General features: G+C 38.8%; 1 protein-coding gene across 2 annotated transcripts in view; it reads right to left on the bottom strand.

Moving 5' to 3' along the window:
- The window catches only part of LOC133576301 (hormonally up-regulated neu tumor-associated kinase homolog), a 31626-nt gene extending 15698 nt beyond the window's left edge, over nt 1-15928 (bottom strand). For both annotated transcript variants that reach the window (XM_061929429.1, XM_061929430.1), the window contains exons 1-3: nt 15596-15928; nt 11245-11367; nt 6839-7008 (exon numbers count right to left, since the gene is read on the bottom strand). In XM_061929429.1, coding sequence (XP_061785413.1) covers nt 6839-7008; nt 11245-11367; nt 15596-15814 — 512 coding nt within the window. In that variant the 5' untranslated portion in view covers nt 15815-15928. The remainder of the gene's footprint in view (nt 1-6838; nt 7009-11244; nt 11368-15595) is intronic.
- Between the last annotated feature and the right edge of the window lie 4893 nt (nt 15929-20821).

Here is a 20821-nt window from a genome sequence, read left to right as displayed (position 1 = left end):
TCAAGCATGGTGGTGGTAGTATTATGCTCTGGGCCTGTTTTGCTGCCAATGGAACTGGTGCTTTACAGAGAGTAAATGGGACAATGAAAAAGGAGGATTACCTCCAAATTCTTCAGGACAACCTAAAATCATCAGCCCGGAGGTTGGGTTTTGGGCGCAGTTGGGTGTTCCAACAGGACAATGACCCCAAACACGCGTCAAAAGTGGTAAAGGAATGGTTAAATCAGGCTAGAATTGAGGTTTTAGAATGGCCTTCCCAAAGTCCTGACTTAACGTGTGGACAATGCTGAAGAAACAAGTCCATGTCAGAAAACCAACAAATTTATGTAAACTTTTGACCACGACTGTATATGTATATACAGTCGCAATCAGAAGTTTACATAGACTTGTAAAGAACATAATGTCATGGCTGTCTTGAGTTTCCAATCATTTCTACAACTCTTATTTTTTTGTGATAGAGTGATTGGAGCACATACTTGTTGGTCACAAAAAACATTAATGAAGTTTTGTTCTTTTATGAATTTATTATGGGTCTACTGAAAATTTGACCAAATCAGCAATGTTAATATTTGGTTACATGTCCTTTGGCAAGTTTGACTGCAATAAGGCGCTTTTGGTAGCCATCCACAAGCTTCTGTAAGCTTTTGGTTGAATTTTTGACCACTCCTCTTGACAAAATTGGTGCAGTTCAGCTAAATTTGTTGCTTTTCTGACATGGACTTGTTTCTTCAGCATTGTCCACACGTTTAAGTCAGGACTTTGGGAAGGTTATTCTAAAACCTTAATTCTAGCCTGATTTAGCCATTCCTTTACCACTTTTGACGTGTGTTTGGGGTCATTGTCCTGTTGGAACACCCAATCACATTTTTCAAAGTCCTGACTTAAACGTGTGGACAATGCTGAAGAAACAAGTCCATGTCAGAAAACCAACACATCTAGCTGAACTGCACCAATTTTGTCAAGAAGAGTGGTCAAAAATTCAACCAGAAGCTTGCCAGAAGCTTGTGGATGGCTACCAAAAGCGCCTTATTGCAGTCAAACTTGCCAAGGGACATGTAACCAAATATTAACATTTCTGTATGTATACTTTTGACCAAGCAAATTTGGTCACATTTTTGGTAGACCCATAATAAATTCATAAAAGAACCAAACTTCATGAATGTTTTTTGTGACCAACAAGTATGTGCTCCAATAACTCTATCACAAAAAAAATAAGAGTTGTAGAAGGTATTGGAAACTCAAGACAGCCATGACATTATGTTCTTAAAGTTTTGATTGCGATTGTATATATATATATATATATATATATATGTGCATGGGAGAGGAAGGTGCTGTTGGCCACTACAGCGCCATCGTTGAGGGACTTCATTAGGGAGGAAGTCTATGATGTTGTGATGATGTGTGAATCATGGTGCCGGTACTGCGTGATGAGGTCATTGCCTGGTAATAACATTCCCGCCTTCTGAGGAGCCAAGTAAAGCCCACTGCAGTGCTGTGCGTGTGTGTGTGGGTGTGTGTTTGTGTGTGCGTGCGAGATGTACTCAAATGCCTCCAAAGTCACTCCTTCTACTCCCACACTGCATCCACATTTTGCAGCTCTGTGGCCTGTTAATATCCTGTCAACTCCTCTGTGTGTGCACGTTCTTACACAGTTCGAGTGTGTGTAGGGATGGGAATTGATAAGATTTTTCTAGTTCTGATTCCATTTTCGATTCTGCTTAAGGATTCGGTTCTTTATCGATTCACTTATCGATTCTTATTTGGGAAAAAAGATAACAAAAAGCTGGATTGGCATCAATGTGGTTTAGTTAAGAGGTTGTATGACCTTGCAAAGCCAACAGTGAGGTCTTAAGAGGCACATATGTAGATAGCGTTGAGAAAACCAACTTCTTTTGAAAATGCCATGACCTGAGAAGTCATGTCTCATATTATTTTTGTTGTGGTTCTACCTTGGTTTGTGTCTAGTTCTGTTTCAGCGTGTTTTCCCTTTGTTTACATTTCTTGTTGCCTTGGATACTGATTAGACACTCCTGTTTCTGTTTAGTAATTAGTTTCCTTCATCTTCAATCACGCCCCTTTATATTATGTTGTCTCCCAGCTTTAGTTGCTGGATCAATGTTCAATTGTTTAGTCATCCTCTGATTCCTGTACAAGTAAGTTCTATGTTGATAGCCAGACCTGGCTGCAGAAAAATTCAGTCAAAAATGGAATTAATCAATCAAGGTTTATTGGAGACTCCAACGTCTAGGTCAGGGGTCGGCAACCCAAAATGTTGAAAGAGCCATATTGGACCAAAAATACAAAAACAATTCTGTCTGGAGCCGCAAAAAATTAAAAGCCATATTACATACAGATAGTGTGTCATGAGATATAAATTGAATTAAGAGGACTTAAAGGAAACTAAATGACCTCAAATATACCTACAAATGAGGCATAATGATGCAATATGTACATATAGCTAGTCTAAATAGCATGTTAGCATCGATTAGCTTGCAGTCATGCAGTGACCAAATATGTCTGATTAGCACTCCACACAAGTCAATAACATCAACAAAACTCACCTTTCATGCACAACGTTAAAAGTTTGGTGGACAAAATGAGACAGAAAAAGAAGTGGCATAAAACACGTCCTAGAAAGTCGGAGAAAGTTATACATGTAAACAAACTACGGTGAGTTCAAGGACCGCCAAAATTAGTAGGACAAAACGGCGCTCGCCAAATACTCGAATCAGTGAAGCATGTTTAATATAAACAGTGTGCTTTGTAACAATTAGGGAGGATTGTGTCATGTGTGTCCTCCTACAGAAACCATATCAAAACAAAAAAATATTTTTTTCCCCCTCATATTTTGCCATTTTTCATACATTTTTAAAAAAGCTCCAGAGAGCCAATAGGGCGGTGCTAAAGAGCCGCATGTGGCTCTAGAGCCGCGGGTTGCCGACCCCTGCTCTAGGTAGACATAAAACAAACAAAATACAGTATAAAAGGCATTATCACATAATATTGATAATATTGGTATAGCGCACACACTTTTTTAAGCTTTAATGCTGGCCTTTGTCTGTCCACAAATGTTACTTCATGTAAGACAAACATTTTATATTTGAAATTATCGCAAGGATATGTGTTTAAAATTATTTTGACCTTTATCGTGTCCAAACAAATTTCAGAGTTGGCCAAATCTATGGTATTAATCGTAAAGGAATGTTGTAAATCAAATGATGTGCTAAAACATCTTTCTTGTTTAAAAGCTACATACAATATTAACTGTAATTTGTTCAAGCACACAATACATGTTAATAAAGTGTTTGGAGCTGAGATAGGCTCCAGCACCCCCGCGACCCCATAAGGGACAAGCGATAGAAAATTGATGGATGGATGGATTTATTAAATCAATGTATTATCAGTTGCCAAAAAGTGATGCAAAATAAAGTTCTGATATTGACACATCTCATTTGTGCATACATTAATAGAATACCCTTAAGAGATGTACAGATGACATGTGTCAATATCAAACTATTATTTTGAATCACTGAGATGTCATTTGGGGTTGATTTCAGCTTTATAAAGGGAACTTCGACACACAAACAGTACAGTATATGTACGTCATTGTCATATATGTAACTGTCTTGAATGAATACATCCAAACACTTGATTAACATGTATTATGTGCATGAACAAAGAGCATTTACTATTGCATGTACCTTCTAAACAAGAAATAGGTTTTATCACATCAACATCGGATCAACAACAGTCATTTACATCCCATTATTACCACAGAAATGGCCAACTCTGTCATTTATCGGACACGATAAAAGCTTAAATATTTTCAAACACCTATCCTTACAATAACCACAACAATAAGTGTTTTTCCTACATGTAGTTAGTAATCAGTTGTGGACAGATGAAGCTCGAAAGCGTTGTTAGCACTGTTGGCAGCAAATAATAGATTTGACTTACAGTTGTGTCGATGTCAGAATCGAGGACTCGCCTGATGATCCTTTAAGGAAAAGCATCTGATTGGCTCTCGTTCATACCTAGCCCCCACCCCTCTTTCAATGTACACCATTTAATAGTTGTGATTGGACATTTTCCAAATTTGTCACACCCATTGACAAGCCGAAATTAAATATGATTGGATTTCGTTACTGTCAACTTCTTTGTCTTGTATTTATACTTTTACTAACGTGTCAGTTACTTGTTTTATTGTCTTAGTCCACGTGCCTTAGTTTTGATTACTGATCATCTTATTTTTACCTGCTCCTATGTAAAATAAATCAATAAATTAAATAAACAGCCTCCAGCCCAGGACATGCACGGGTTTCTCTGATGTTGTTGATAGCTACTCCTAAGGTAAGTTAAGCTTTAAGCTTTTCCCTCGCTTCTCGTGTCCTCTACACGTAAATCTTTTGTACATTTTTGCTTTAATTTTTGGAATAAACGTTGGTTCCTATCTGAAGGCCGCTTCCTAATTGTCTTCCGGAATAAATGAGAACACGACCGTTGCAGCAATGCGACCGCAACGCAACAGAAAATAAATATAGTAAAAAAATAGAATTAACTAAATTATTAACATTTTTAAAACTTTTAAGAATCTTTGTCATCTCCCGAGAAAATATACTGGTGAAACTAAAAAAGACTGAATATTGTGCAAAGGTTTGTATAGATTTACAAGGTGACACCTAATATTGTCATGACGTGGACTACAGGGTGGTTTGTTTTCCCGGAATGCAAAGGCGTGAAGGTAAATACATGTTTAATTTTTACTATAAACTACAAAAAGGGTACAAACAAAAGGTGCGCACAAGGCGGAGAACAAACTTAGCTATGAAAACAAAAACTAGCACAAAGGCAAAACTATGGACATAAAAACGAAAACACTTACTGTGACACTAATAAACAAAACTTACTTGGTCAAGCATGGAAAGAGCATGGAACTATGGCATGGCATGAAACAAGAGTACCATGGGTAGCATGGGTAACAGAGGTAATAGAGGTAATGTCGCCAGGACGACCAACAGAAAATGACCGGCTTAAATAATAGTGACATGATTGGCAACATGTGCGTGAGTCCAAACAAATGACAGGTGAAACTAATAAGTAACCATGGTGACCAAACAAGGGAGCGTAAACATGAACTAAAAGAGTCTTAAACAACCAGAAAATAAGAAAACATAATCCAAACCACAGAACATGACAAATATATGACATAGGCTCATGACATGCAACAATACATTTCATGCCTTCGTTTGATATAATCTTGATGATTATGTCTGACAGCTTATGAAAACATTTAATTGAAAATCTAAAAAAATATGGGTGTTTCAAAAACTGTAAGCCGTACCAAATTGTTTATAAATAAAGGCTTTTGTCACTTTGCATGAAATGAGTTTATATCACATATTAGTTAACATTTTGAAGTTAAATTGTTGACATGAATGGACTTTTACACGATATTCTAAATTTACAAGTTCCACCTGTATAATATAATGACTGAGTAAAAATGTGGTGGGAGGAAATCATGCAACTTCTCTCCGACTACAATTGAAGATTCACTTACTGAAGGAGCGTCTTCTGTGGCAAAAGGTTGCACGCTTTTGATCACAAACTTAGTCACTGCTCGGTGACATTCGTCCTTCCTGCCCTGCGTGTACTCCTTCCTGCCGCGGTGAAAGCTAGCATTAGATGAATTGGAGCTATTACTTCGTTACTACCTGCCTCCAAACCAGTCAGAATATGCTCATATGCATCATCTAAATGAGAGGGCATTTTTTCCAATTTACCAGATAATAGCGCTAACATGACAGGCTGTACCCCGCCTTCCGCCCGAATGTAGCTGAGATAGGCTCCAGCACCCCCCGCGACCCCCAAAAAATACAACAGGTATTAGTACCTGTTGTATTTATGACAGATGAAGGCTGCTGCCTGTGATGACATCAGAGTGGTTAAAAAAATGCGATATTCATTTATAGTTATTGCATGTTGTGTGTTCAGATGTTTCAGCATATTACTCGTATGTCCTCCTCTTGATGAAATAGCAACCTTGCAATTAATACAAGTAGCGCTGTTGCATTTTTTTTGTGTAAAATACCAGCATACTTTGGAGCGCTTCTTCCCCCCGGGTGCCTCCATGTTGCGTAATGACGTCATTCCCGCAAGAATTGTTAAGGGAATTGTTTGAAAAAATGGCAAGCGATTCCAAGGAATTCATACTGGGAACCAGTTCTAAAGAAGAACTGGTTCTCGATTACCATTCCTAAGTGTGTGTGTGTGTGTGTTTACACATTGCATGTGTGCGTGCATATTACACACAACTTTGCACAGTACTGTAAACTGACAAGTGTTGTTGCAGTAATGTTTAATATTGTCCTTGTCCAATTGCACTGTACCATAGAAAGGGGGGTTCCTAATATTATGACCTTCTGAGTGGGCAGTGGGCACAATTGGCCAAATGATTAGAAACAGCTCTGAAAGCCCCAATCACAGTAGCAAACAAATTGTTGACTGAAAAACTCTGATAGTGTCAATCAAAAGTAAAAAGGCAGACTTTTTGATCCAGATCTAAAATGAGAGTTCCTAATGGAGCATGAGTTTCATGTTCCCAGTTGAACTGAAGTGTGTAGCACACACACATTACTGACCACTTAGTTCTATTTCTAAGCCGCTCTGCTTCCTGCATCACGTCCAATATAGCACATTTAATTTAAACTTTATGACCTAATTTAGTTGAGCGCTAATGTTTTACGCAGAAGCACCAAAAACCACAAAGGAGGAAACCACAAGGAAGCATCAAAAGGTCAGTGTACATATGTTCCATACGTGTGTGTGTGCATGCTCTTACCTGTGCACGATGCCGTGCTTGTGAAGGTGTTCCACCGCTGAGAGAATTTGCCGGGCGTAGCGGCGCACCTCTCTTTCTTGCAGCCTCTTCCTCTCGCAGATGTGGTCCATCAGGTCCCCCCCGGCGCAAAGCTCCATCACCATGTAGAAGCTGTTCTCAGTCTCCAGAGTCTAACACACATACACACACACACACGCACACACACACACATATACACCCTTTATAAAACTCTTTGATGGGATGACCTTCAGGAGCGAAGCTTAGGCCACAGGTGAACCAGATTAGTGTTACTGTCAACAGGGGGTTAACTTTTTTTTACACCTGTATGACATATTCAAATGTCCGTTTCAACATCCAGGTTTGGGTAAGCAAAGTCTTTTTTCGGCAGCCGAATTGTCAGTGCATCACTGGTCAATAGTATGCAAATAATATACATACATATATATATATATATATATATATATATATATATATATATATATATATATATATATATATATATATATATATATATATATATATATATATATACACACACACATAATATGTAAATAATATGTATAATATATATGTGTGTGTATGTGTGTGTGTATATATATATATATATATATATATGTCTTAATAAGGTTATCCAAAAAATAGTGCTCGATACCGTAGTAGAGCGCAATATATGTATGTGTGGGAAAAAAAATCACAAGACCTGTCATCCCTCAACAAGCGCAGCGAAATTGTAACAACATGCCGCCATAGACGGAAACACCTCCTAGGTAACACATGAGCCAATCACCACGCCCCTAGGCCAGCCTGTACCCACCCACTCTGTGCCCTATATAAACCATGGTATGCGAATGCTCCCATTAAAATCTCCTGATGATTGAGGGTACCCCCCCTCATGAAACAGGCCTGTAGAGATGAAATAGTCTTGTGATTTATTTTCCCACACATACATATATATATATATATATATATATATATATATATATATATATATATATATATATATATATATATATATATATATATATATATATACACACATAATATATAAATAATATGTATAATATATGTGTGTGTATGTGTGTGTGTATATATATATATATATATATATATATATATATATATATATATATATATATATACACACATAATATATAAATAATATGTATAATATATATGTGTGTGTATGTGTGTGTGTATATATATATATATATATATATATATATATATATATATATATATATATATATGTATATATATATATATAATGTATATGTATATATATATATATATATATATATATATATATATATATATATATATATATATATATATATTTATATACAGTATACACACACATCAGTGACATGCGGTCACTGCCATCATTGAAAGAAAAAAAATGTAAAAAGAAAAAAAAATAATTATGTGTTCAGTGATTATAATATAAAGTTATTTTCCATTTAACTTCACCAGTTTTAGATTATTTTTATTCAAAATCGCTGAATTTTCACATTTGCCGTTCAAATACTGAGAAGAGACGTTGCGGTGAACAGCAGCCAGTTGAGGCACGTCACTCAGTGCCTTACCATGGATTGCGCAATGAATCGGCTAACTGCTGGGCTGCTGTGCAGTGAGACCGTATTGCTATATAAATTATATTATACATTTCCATAGTTTAGTTAGCTGAGGTATACATGTACAGTGTATTTTGTCAACAACTGTATGTGTGTAAAGTATTTATTGTGCTGAACAATCATAAAACTGCTGCGAAGACGCACTGTGTGAGGCTCGCAGTAATCCCGCCTCCTGGTGCCAGTTAATGCACTCCCGCCGCAGAATGCACCCCCCGACGGGAGCGCCACACCAACCAAAGCCCACACCCAAACCCTCCACGTGCAAGACCTAATCCACCCAAAAAAGTAACTTAACAAGAAGCCAAAAAGTGCAGAAAACAACAATGCTCGCTCCGGAGTGTAGGTGTGGTGAAATTTGTCCTCTGCATTTGACCCATCCCCTTGATCACCCCCTGGGAGGTGAGGGGAGCAGTGGGCAGCAGCGGCGCCACGCCCGGGAATAATTTTTGGTGATTTAACCCCCAATTCCAACCCTTGATGCTGAGTGCCAAGCAGGGAAGAATGCTGGTATGAGCTTTTAAACATAACCCGTTAACTGCTGCCAATCAAATGGTGAATACGATACTCTTTAGGGTTCATATGTTTGTAAATCTGACTGTGATGAAGTCAGTGCCTCACCAGCCATGAACCTCACCGCACGTCACTGACACACACATATATATATGTATATGTATATATATATATATATATATATATATATATATATATATATATATATATATATACATATATATATATATATATATATGTATATATATATATATATATACGTATATGCGTATATGTATATGTGGGGAGGCGGGGCCGGCAGGGCGTTCAATCCCCACCTTCTACCATCCTAGTCACGTCCGTTGTGTCCATAGGCAAGACACTTTACCCCTTGCTCCTGATGGCCGCTGGTTAGCGCCTTGCGTGGCAGCTCCCGCCATCAGTGTGTGAATGTGTGTGTGAATGGGTGAATGTGGAAATACTGTCAAAGCGCTTTGAGTACCTTGAAGGTAGAAAAGCGCTATACAAGTATAACCCATTTATCATTTTATTTATATATATACAAGTGTAATAATGTGTGTGTGTGTGTGTAAAGAGCATAAACCAACCAAAGATATTACACTATGTATATCCATTCATACATTTTATTACTTTATTTTTATTTTCACACAAAAAACCCTAAAATTTAAGGTGGACCGACGTTTTTTTTGCAGAGTAGTAGTAGTAGTATTGACTTTGAACGCATATCATTTTGCAGAATCAAATACCCAAACAAGAAATCCCGCACATTTGTGACTCAGTATCTGTGTTTTTCAGTTTGAATGGAAAATAATCCACCATTGGGCCAAAGAAAGATGCGAGTGCCAGCATTTGGGTAAAGAAGCTGAGTAACACTCTTTAATTCAAGAAATAACTCATAGCAAAGTATGAAGGTGGCATCCGTCTGGCTCTCTCCTCCCCACCTTCCTCTCCGTTCATCTCTGTCTTTGTCAACAGGAAACTTCAATAAAGGTAGAATTTAAGTTAAATGTTTACTTAAAATTGGAGGCATCCCCGCTGTTAGTGGGCGTATAAAATGCCACAGTGAACCACATAAAATGCGCCCAAAACATTTGGTCATACTCGCTAGTTTTAGCTAGAGATCAGGGGCGCCGAAAAGGGGGGGGGGGTAAAGGAGACGGATTCTAGGGGCCCATGATGGAGGGGGGCTCAGAGAGGCCCCTAAAGATGATGAAATTATAATACAGAAAAAATAATGACACTGTGTTGGGGGCCCTGTAAAGATTCTTTTCATGGGGCCCAAAATCCCTAGCGGCGCCCCTGCTAGAGATTGACATAACTTTGTTAACATAACTTTCACAGTGCTGAGAAGGAAGTAGATTCATTTTATTGAATTAAAAAAAACAAATAATCAAAAACATGATCAAGAGTGTTGCCAACTTAGCAAAGCAATTCAAACGTGTCACTGCTAGTCTGCACAAAACTGAAGAGAATGAGTCGATAACGGCAATCTTTTATTTTATAAACTAAATCTAAACGTTGGACATTTATTCATGAAAATATGGAGAAGCTGCTGGAAGGAGATACTGTTGAAGTCTATAATAGCTGAGCATTATTATTACTTTATTCATAAAACTACTGCAGTTGTTAGCACTACATTCCATTGTATTGTTGTTGATACAATATTTCTTATCCAAAAAGTTTTTTTTTCTTTTTAAAAGGCATGTTATAAGTTCAAATTGTGCTGTTGTGGTGGCCAAACACCAATTAAATTCATTTAAATTCATTCCAATGGATCACATCACAAAAACAATTAAGTTGAGGTACAAATGTATTTCTGCATGTATTTCTTGTGTTTTCTGCATGTACAACTAGTCCATCCATCCATCCATTTTCTACCGCTTGTCGCGTTCGGGGTCGCGGGGGGTGCTGGAGCCTATCTCAGCTGCATTCGGGCGGAAGGCGGTGTACACCCTGGACAAGTCGCCACCTCATCGCAGGGCCTATGTACAACTAGTATTATTGTTTAAAAAATGTGTTTAGCATTTATATTTTTGGGTGTCCGGAAAACATTAATAGGTTTAACATTTCTCATGATAAAACTTGCTTCAGTTTTTGTCCGAATGGGTTTTCATTGGCCGTATACTAACAAAATTGGAGGTACCATTGCATTTCTATTTATAACTTCATACTGGAAATATCGTTTCCCAAAGACAACGAGAGTAGATTGCAGAGCATATTCCACTGTAAAAGATCAAAAATAAGTTTAGGTAGATTTTTTTTTACCTCCAGCAGGACGACGATGTGAGGATGTCGGATCATTTGATGGATGTGAGGTTCTCTCTTCATGTTCTTTTGCACGTAAGAGTCCAGGCGGGCTTTCTTCTTGTCAATCACCTTCATGGCCACCTGCACACACATGGGGGACTGTGTCTTTGATGAGAATATCAATGAAGTCTGGTGCTATCAGGGCCACATTTACATTACTTATAGTCGATGATGGGCTTGGAAATTATAGTAAGCTAAGCTACAAGTTAGTCTCGATTAAATGCAGCTAAGCGACAGGGGACACTATTCCCAGAGAATTGTAGCAAGCCACACAGCAAAAGTAGCCTGCTGCATCAAAGCTATGAATGTGTGTGTGTGTGTGTGTGTGTGTGTGTGTGTGTGTGTGTGTGTGTGTGTGTGTGTGTGTGTGTGTGTGTGTGTGTGTGTGACCCCCAGTATGACATGCATTAAGCTACAGACCCCCATTTAAGAGCATTAATATCTATGGGCCCACATGTATAATGTCATTGTTAATGTAACAGGGAGTGTACAAACAGATCCAATAACAACTACCTCTAGGGGTCCCTGCAACCCACTGTATGTATTTATTTTAGCTTTGTTTTTTCTTCGGCCCACCCTTATTACCCACTGTTATTCATTTTCTCTGCCTACTGTAAAAAAAAATAAAAAAAATCAGCATCAATCTATATTTTGACAAAAAACAAAAAAAATGACTTGTGTGTTTGAGAACAGTTGGTAATGGTTATGTGCAGTAAACCTTTTCATGACCTCACCTCACCTTAATGCGTGTTCCTTAATTTGTGTTGTACTTCTTCGATGACGAGAGCAGCTACGATTTTGATTAACAGAGTAAACAACTAAAAACTAAGGATTTGGACATTGTTTTCTTTATCCATCCATCCATTTTCTACCGCTTGTCCCTCTCGGGGTCGCGGGGGGTGCTGGAGCCTATCTCAGCTGCATTCGGGCGAAAGGCGGGGTACACCCTGGACAAGTCTTCACCTCATCACAGGGCCAACGCAGATAGACAGACAACATTCACACTCTAAACACATACAATAGTCTAAATATGGGCAAGGACACATTATTGTGGGTTTTTTCACTAAAAGAAGAATATAATCAGCGGGAGAGAAACCTTCTGCCATTTTCAAATATGTTTCTTTTTTTTTTGAGTGGTCAGCTTGAAGCGTCCCTCTGTCTCCGACTCCTTCGTCGGCATGTGACACAAGTGGGTCTGTTATGATTTTGCTTCCTGGTTTCGATGACCCGCCTTATCTTGCCTCTGATTGGCCAGGCCGAAATGTTTCGTCCTAACCTTAGCCAATTGTGATTCATCATACGAACGCCAACCAGTCATGGATGTTCTCCGTATGTATGGATGTTCTCATTCATTCAGGTTATTGGGTTTTTGGCCTAGATTTACAGTCCATTTTCTCTCTTCTTAGCTTTGATGTAAGCGACATCACTACATGGGTCTAAAAATGGCTAAGCTGCAGGAATCGCTACTCGTTCAAAAAGTAGTGAAGCTATACCATCAAACTACTGAGAAATGTAGTTAAGCTACCTAGCTTCGCTACATGTAGCTTGTTACTGCCCATCACTGCTTGAACTTAGTTATACCTATTACAGACTCTGAGCCTGCAGACAGATTAGGATTTAGATGAAAAATATATTTTATTAGCTCATTATAAATGACAAGATTGGTAAAAATAGTTACCGTATTTTTCGGATTCTAAGTAGCAGTTTTTTTCATAGTTTGGCTGGGGGTGCGACATATACTCTGGAGCGACTTATGTGTGAAATTATTAACACATTACCGTAAAATATCAAATAATATTATTTATCTCATTCGCTTAAGAGACAAAGCAAATGACAGCAATCGTCACACACACGTCAACCAATAAGAACTCGGCGGGGGCGGGTCATGGCAGAAGTGCATTGTGGGTCATGGCAGAAGTGCATTGTGGGTCATGGGATGCTACATGCTACTATGTCCGCAGCTATTAAAATGGCTCATTTCAACATTGGCGGTAACTTATAAAAACTGAGAAGGGCTGAACAAAAATGGCACCGAAAAGGAAATCATATACTGCCGATTACAAGCTAGACGTAGTGAAATATGCTGCAGAAAACGGCAATCGAGCAGCAGAAAGAAAGGAAGCGGCGCATACCAGGAGCGACAACAAGGAAGAAGATTTCATCGGATTTAGTGATCAGGAGTGACAGATTGTTTGGTAAACGTATAGCATGTTCTATATGTTTTAGTTATTTAAATGACTCTTACCATAATATGTTACGTTAACATACCAGGCACGTTCTCAGTTGGTTATTTATGCATCATATAACGTACACTTATTCAGCCTGTTGTTCACTATTCTTTATTTATTTTAAATTGCCTTTCAAATGTCTATTCTTGGTGTTGGGTTTTATCAAATAAATTTCCCCCCAAAAATGCGACTTATACTCGAGTCGCTACATGTTTTTTTCCTTCTTTATTATGCATTCTCGGCCGGTGCGACGTATACTCCGGAGCGATTTATAATCCGAAAAATACGGTAATTAGAAGACAGATACTGTGAACTATGAACTATTAAAGTTTTATCGCATAAAAACTACAAACCCCGTTTCCATATGTGTTGGGAAATTGTGTTAGATGTAAATATAAACGGAATACAATGATTTGCAAATCATTTTCAACCCATATTCAGTTGAATATGCTACAAAGACAACATATTTGATGTTCAAACTCATAAATATTTTTTTTTTTGCAAATAATCATTAACTTTAGAATTTGATGCCAGCAACACGTGACAAAGAAGTTGGGAAAGGTGGCAATAAATACTGATAAAGTTGAGGAATGCTCATCAAACACTTATTTGGAACATCTCACAGGTGTGCAGGCTAATTGGGAACAGGTGGGTGCCATGATTGGGTATAAAAGTAGATTCCATGAAATGCTCAGTCATTCACAAACAAGCATGGGGCGAGGGTCACCACTTTGTCAACAAATGCATGAGAAAATTATTATTAAGGGTTCAGAGAATCTGGAGAAATCACTGCACGTAAGCAGCTAAGCCCGTGACCTTCGATCTCTCAGGCTGTACTGCATCAACAAGCGACATCAGTGTGTAAAGGATATCACCACATGGGCTCAGGAACACTTCAGAAACCCACTGTCAGTAACTACAGTTGGTCGCTACATCTGTAAGTGCAAGTTAAAACTCTCCTATGCAAGGCGAAAACCTTTTATCAACAACACCCAGAAACGCCGCCGGCTTCGCTGGGCCTGAGCTCATCTAAGATGGATTGATACAAAGTGGAAAAGTGTTCTGTGGTCTGACGAGTCCACATTTCAAATTGTTTTTGGAAACTGTGGACGTCGTGTCCTCCGGACCAAAGAGGAAAATAACCATCCGGATTGTTATAGGCGCAAAGTTGAAAAACCAGCATCTGTGATGGCATGGGGGTGTATTAGTGCCCAAGACATGGGTAACTTACACATCTGTGAAGGCGCCATTAATGCTAAAAGGTACATACAGGTTTTGGAGCAACATATGTTGCCATCCAAGCAACGTTACCATGGACACCTCTGCTTATTTCAGCAAGACAATGCCAAGCCACGTGTTACATCAATGTGGCTTCATAGTAAAAGAGTGCGGGTACTAGACTGGCCTGCCTGTAGTCCAGACCTGTCTCCCATTGAAAATGTGTGGCGCATTATGAAGCCTAAAATACCACAACGGAGACCCCCGGACTGTTGAACAACTTAAGCTGTACATCAAGCAAGAATGGGAAAGAATTCCATCTGAGAAGCTTAAAAAAATGTGTCTCCTCAGTTCCCAAACGTTTACTGAGTGTTGTTAAAAGGGAAGGCCATGTAACACAGTGGTGAACATGCCCTTTCCCAACTACTTTGGCACGTGTTGCAGCCATGAAATTCTGAGTTAATTATTATTTGCAAAAAAAAGATACAATTTATGAGTTTGAACATCAAATATCTTGTCTTTGTAGTGCATTCAATTGAATATGGGTTGAAAAGGATTTGCAAATCATTGTATTCCGTTTATATTTACATCTAACACAATTTCCCAACTCATATGGAAACTGGGTTTGTACTTTCCTCTGAACAAACACATACGCGTGCAAGGAGTTTGTTTGTTACTATGGCAACACCGTCACAAACATTGAGATCTCATTTTGTCCTACTTGAGCCCTTATTATGATACAGTGCGGCACACAGTACAAACACAACAACTAACAAACGAATACCTCAGCAATCGACAGCATTGAGCCGTACCTAATGAAGTGACCAGTGTGTGGATACGTAAAACCGAGAGCAAAGACAAACCTTCTCTCCGGTGCCAAGGTGGAGGCCCTCCATCACCTTGGCGAAGGAGCCCTTGTTGATCATCTTGCCCACCAGGTAGGAGCCCACACGCTTGGAGTGGGGGAAGCTTCGCAGCAGCTCCCTTGGGGCTGACGGCAAGGGGACGCGGACTGGTGGCCAGGGACTTCCGTCTTCTTTATCCTTCTCCGTCATCCTCTTCCCTGCCAAGGAGGGGTTCATAGCAGCGGCCGGCTTCGGGGCTCCATGAATTCGCTCAGACGGGGTCAAAGGTGGATGTGGTGCCTATTCCCCCCCTGAGGAGGATACAAAGTTGTGGTCAGCCTGCTTGGTCTCTCATAGAAACTTTGAGCTGCTGGTGGATCATTAACTCTTCTTTCTTGGCTCACCTTCAATGACGACATTCTACACCATAATTACCCCCCCCTACACACACACATCCACCCCCCCAGCTCCCTCGCAGAGTCTTGTGAAGCGCTTAGTCAAAGTGACTCAGTAACCACTCCACCGACCTCCTTTCACACCTAATGCACACATCACACACACAACTACTAAATGACACAAAGCTAACTACAACAACAACAACAACAACAACAACAACACAACTATCTGATCAGTTCCTATGAACGCTTGTAGCGGAATGGGGGTGGGGGAAGGGGAGCATGGCCCCAAAAAAAGCCTCAACACTTTGGTCCAAAATTATAAAAATGTTCCTTATGTTCACAGTAAATCAAGCAAATAATGTATAACACCTGCCTCACTGTCATTATTTGTCCATCATTCATACACGGCGTGATGTTTTAATGTATGCTGTATGTGCAATATGATATGAGTGTTACTACTGTTATCATCATCATCTGTGTAATATTTTGTGAACAGTATGGCTACTTGCTGTGTGCGTTGGTGGTGCTACTTTTTTTATTCATTGTTTTAAATACGTTTTATGCTTTGCTGTATTTAAACGCTGCACTGCAACCAGGGAATTTCTTCACTGTGGGACAAATAAAAGTCAATATTTTCCTATATTTGACATTTATAGCGTCACTTATGGCTAGTGTTGAAAATGCATCGGCGAACACATTAGCATACATGTAATACAGATTTATGTAATACAGTTTTATAATCATTGGACAAATACTCAATGACTTATGGAATTATGAAACGGTTCATCGATTCACAAAAAAAGCTTCCATTTATATTTGGTTGCTTCGATTAATCGTTTAATGAGTAATGAGTAATAATAAACATTGATAAAATCTGGACCCGATTCTGACTTGAAAAGATGTCACAGTCCACATTTTTCAACCGTTTTTGACCAGTCCACCTTCAAAACATTCCTCTTAGTTGGGAAAACAAATGCTCCTATTGGGTTTTTGAACAAATTCCCGGGTTTCCCGAAATTCCGAAATACCCATTTCCAATTCAAACTGTTAATACGTCAACGTTTTTCAACCGATTCTAAACATTTCAACACCAACCCATTTATATCATCTAGGATAATTGTGCTAGTATCAATATTTTAGAAAATTCCCAGTTTTCTCGAAATTCCCAAATTTCCCCGAAATTCCCATTCAAATGAAAGGATGTATTCAAAGTTCTACATACCCTACATTCTCAAAATATTTCTGAGATGAGAGCGGTGATGTGTGGGTGCATTGAACAAGCTATTTCCCCTAAAATACTCATTGAGGCTGTAAATGGATTTTTATCCGATTACTCGATTAATCGAACAGACCTATCGATACCTTACTTGATTACTAAGATAATCAATAATTGCAGTCCTGATATGGACCATTGGTCACTGATTTCAAAGACGTTTTGCTTGACGGCGGCCATGTTTTTCAACCAATCTTGCTCAAATGTTTGGCGAATAAGCTCGAAAGTTCTGTAAAAATGTGTGCCAAATTTTGTGACAATCACCCTAACTTTACAGTAAGTAATGTTTTTTAGAGCTACGTGAGAACTATCAAGTCCATCTGACTCAATGGCCGTCAACTTTTGAGGTTTAATAAGAATGCCCGCATGTTGTGTATTTGTCAGAAAAAGAATAGCTCAGGCAACACAGTTGGGTGCAAATTTGAACACATTTTCACACTTTTGTGGACACCGAATTGAGGCGATGTTGAACATCCACTCGGCTGTGATCAGTGGAAAACAGCAGTGAGGTTTCACACTGGCGCCGTGAGATTGAACTTGGACAAGACGTGCGTATGTGTGTGTGTGTGTGTGTGTGTGTGTGTGTGTGTGTGTGTGTAGGGTGGCCGGGGGGAGGCTCAGATTGCAGTGTCTCTGTTAAGAGGCCTCTATCCACTATGCAACTTGATACACATACACACACATACACACACAGTCACACACACATACACACAGTAAAGTCTATTTGTTTTGATGCAGTCCACTCTGATTAGTTACTCAAGCATAAACACCATTATAAGTATTTCTGAGTCAATACAGAGCTTTGATGCTCTGATACTACATCAGAAGGTGGACAATTGTACTTTTTAGTTTGTCATTACAATATCAACTTTTTCATTTGGTCATCAGGCCAGCTACTATTGTGTCCCATACAGAAATGGATCCCCGGTACCATTGGGGGCACAGTGTTGACAATATCTACTTATGGACTCTTTCAGGTTCCTGGGCTCCACAATCTCACAGGCCCTGAAGTGGACCTCCCACATAGAAAAAAGAGGATGTACTTCCTGTGTCAGCTCAAGAAGTTCAACCTGCCCCAGGACCTGCCGATCATGTTCTACACATCCATCATTCAGTCTGTTCTGTGCACCTCCATCACCGTCTGGTTTGGATCTGCAGCCAAGCTGGACAAACACAGACTGCAACGGACAATTGGGACTGCAGAGAAGATATTCCCCCCCATCTAGGACTTATACCGGTCCAGGCTCAGGAAACAGTCATGAAGCATCACTGCAGACACTGTTCAAACTCCTCCCCTCCGGCAGTACGCCAAAATCACTCGCCAAATGAACAGTTTCTGCCCTCGGGCTATCAATCTGTTAAATAATAATATTGTTATTAATATTAATATTATTAGCCTTGCACATATTAGATATTTAAGTATTTTTAGTTAATCCATCCATCCATCCTTTTTCTACCGCTTGTCCCATTGTTAATATTTATTCTTTACATTGAACAAAGAGAGCACAGTCTTCCAAGTCAAATTTCTTGTGTCAAACATACTTGACCAATACATCTGATAGTTTAACACCAAATAACTCTACCAAACCACACAACCACACTCTACCCCCCCCCCCACCCCCACACACACACCATCATGACATATCGTCGATCGCTCTGTTTTTGTCATTAATTTGCTTTTACAGAATGAGGAGTGGGTCATAAGGGGTCCCCAAAATCCGCCCCGCAGGAAGTCCCAAGTTTAAAAAAAAAATAGAAAAAATAAAATAAAATAAAAATAAACATATATATATATATATATATATATATATATATATATATATATATATATATATATCATCAGGAGATTCTGATGATTGAGGGAACCCCTCATGAAGTAGAGATGAAGTAGTCTTGTGATTTTTTCCCACACATACATATATATATATATATATATATATATATATATATATATAAATATATATATATATATATATATATATATATATATATATATATATATATATATATATATATATATATATATATATATATATATATATATATATATGTATCTATATACACACAGAGCCCCCAAATTGTTTTAACCCAATGCGGCCCCCGACTCAAAAATTTGGGGACTACTGTGTTACATGATGCTGTGAAAAATAAACGTCAAACTCATTTGTTGAGCTAATAATCCAAAACAGACAGAATTGATACCTTAGAAGCAGAGGTGTGGACTCGAGTCACATGACTTGGACTCGAGTCAGACTCGAGTCATGAATTTGATGACTTTAGACTCGACTTGACAAAATGTAAAAAGACTTGCAACCCGACTTAGACTTTACATCAATGACTTGTGACTTCACTTGGACTTGAGCCTTTTGAATTGACATGACTTGACATGACTTGCTACTTTCCCCAAAACCCAAAGATGAAAAAGTTATTCGGGAGCGCTCCGTATTTTTCATTGTGTACTTGTCTATCAGCGTTGCGTGTGTCAGCTGGTGTGCTCTCAATACAACAGCCAATCAAATTAGATCTACTTTGTTTTCATCACATCAAATTGCAGGACAACCAACGAAGAAGACATGTCCAAACCACATGCCAGTGAACAAAAAATGATACCTAAAATAATTTCGTTTGGGTATAAAAATTACGAGGTGGTCAACACAAAACGGTTTGCAGTATGCAACACATGCGGTTCGAAAATGACTGATGGAGAGGCAACAACTTCCAACTTCGTCCGGCATTTGAAGTTGCACAAAGAACGGTAAGTTTTGAATGTAAGATAACGTTTATTGGCTAAGTAACGTGACCTTTATTTGCTGTGTAGTTAAATCAGTGAGGCTGTAAACTCACTGCTAACGTTATAACGTTATTGCAAACACGGGAATCTGTTGCAGTTCACTACCTTATTCATACTTTTTGTTCAGTGATTTTTTTTAAGCAGGGTTACGTTAGTCAATATATCACACGTAACGTTAGACGGCGGTCAGCAGCACCGCGTATTTTAGCCACCTAAAAAAAGACAAAAATAGTAAAATAAAGGTCAGTTAAAATGTATACTATATTATGAATATGTGTACCGTTTTAGCTAGCTTTCTGACATACTGTTGGTTGTTTACTTCAGTGGTCCCCAACCACCGGGCCGCGGCCCGGTACTGGTCCGTGGATCGTTTGGTATCGGGCCGCACAAGAAATATTTTTTTCTTTTTTTTTTTCTTTTTTTAATTAAATCAACATAAAAAACACAAGATACACTTACAAGTAGTGCACCAACCCAAAAAAACTCTCTCCCCCCTTTTGTTCTGGGCATTGAACATGAAGACTCTTCCTTCACTGTTCCGAGTGGCCATGAGAGTCTTGGCAGTGCCTGCCTCCAGTGCTCCAGTGGAGCGAGTTTTCAGCCATGGTGGCATCATACTACGCCCCCATCGTAAACAAATGACTGACAGACTCTTGGCTAATTTGGTCTTTTGCAAATGCAATGCAGCATAGGGCCCTGACATATAAAAAGTACAACTTTTTTGTTATGTTCACGTATATGTCATGTTTTTTCAATGTTAACACTTTTGTACAAATAAGTAC

Source organism: Nerophis lumbriciformis, linkage group LG34 (genome assembly GCF_033978685.3).
Source record: "Nerophis lumbriciformis linkage group LG34, RoL_Nlum_v2.1, whole genome shotgun sequence".
Taxonomy (NCBI): domain Eukaryota; kingdom Metazoa; phylum Chordata; class Actinopteri; order Syngnathiformes; family Syngnathidae; genus Nerophis; species Nerophis lumbriciformis.
This window is presented reverse-complemented; position numbering and strand designations above follow the sequence as displayed.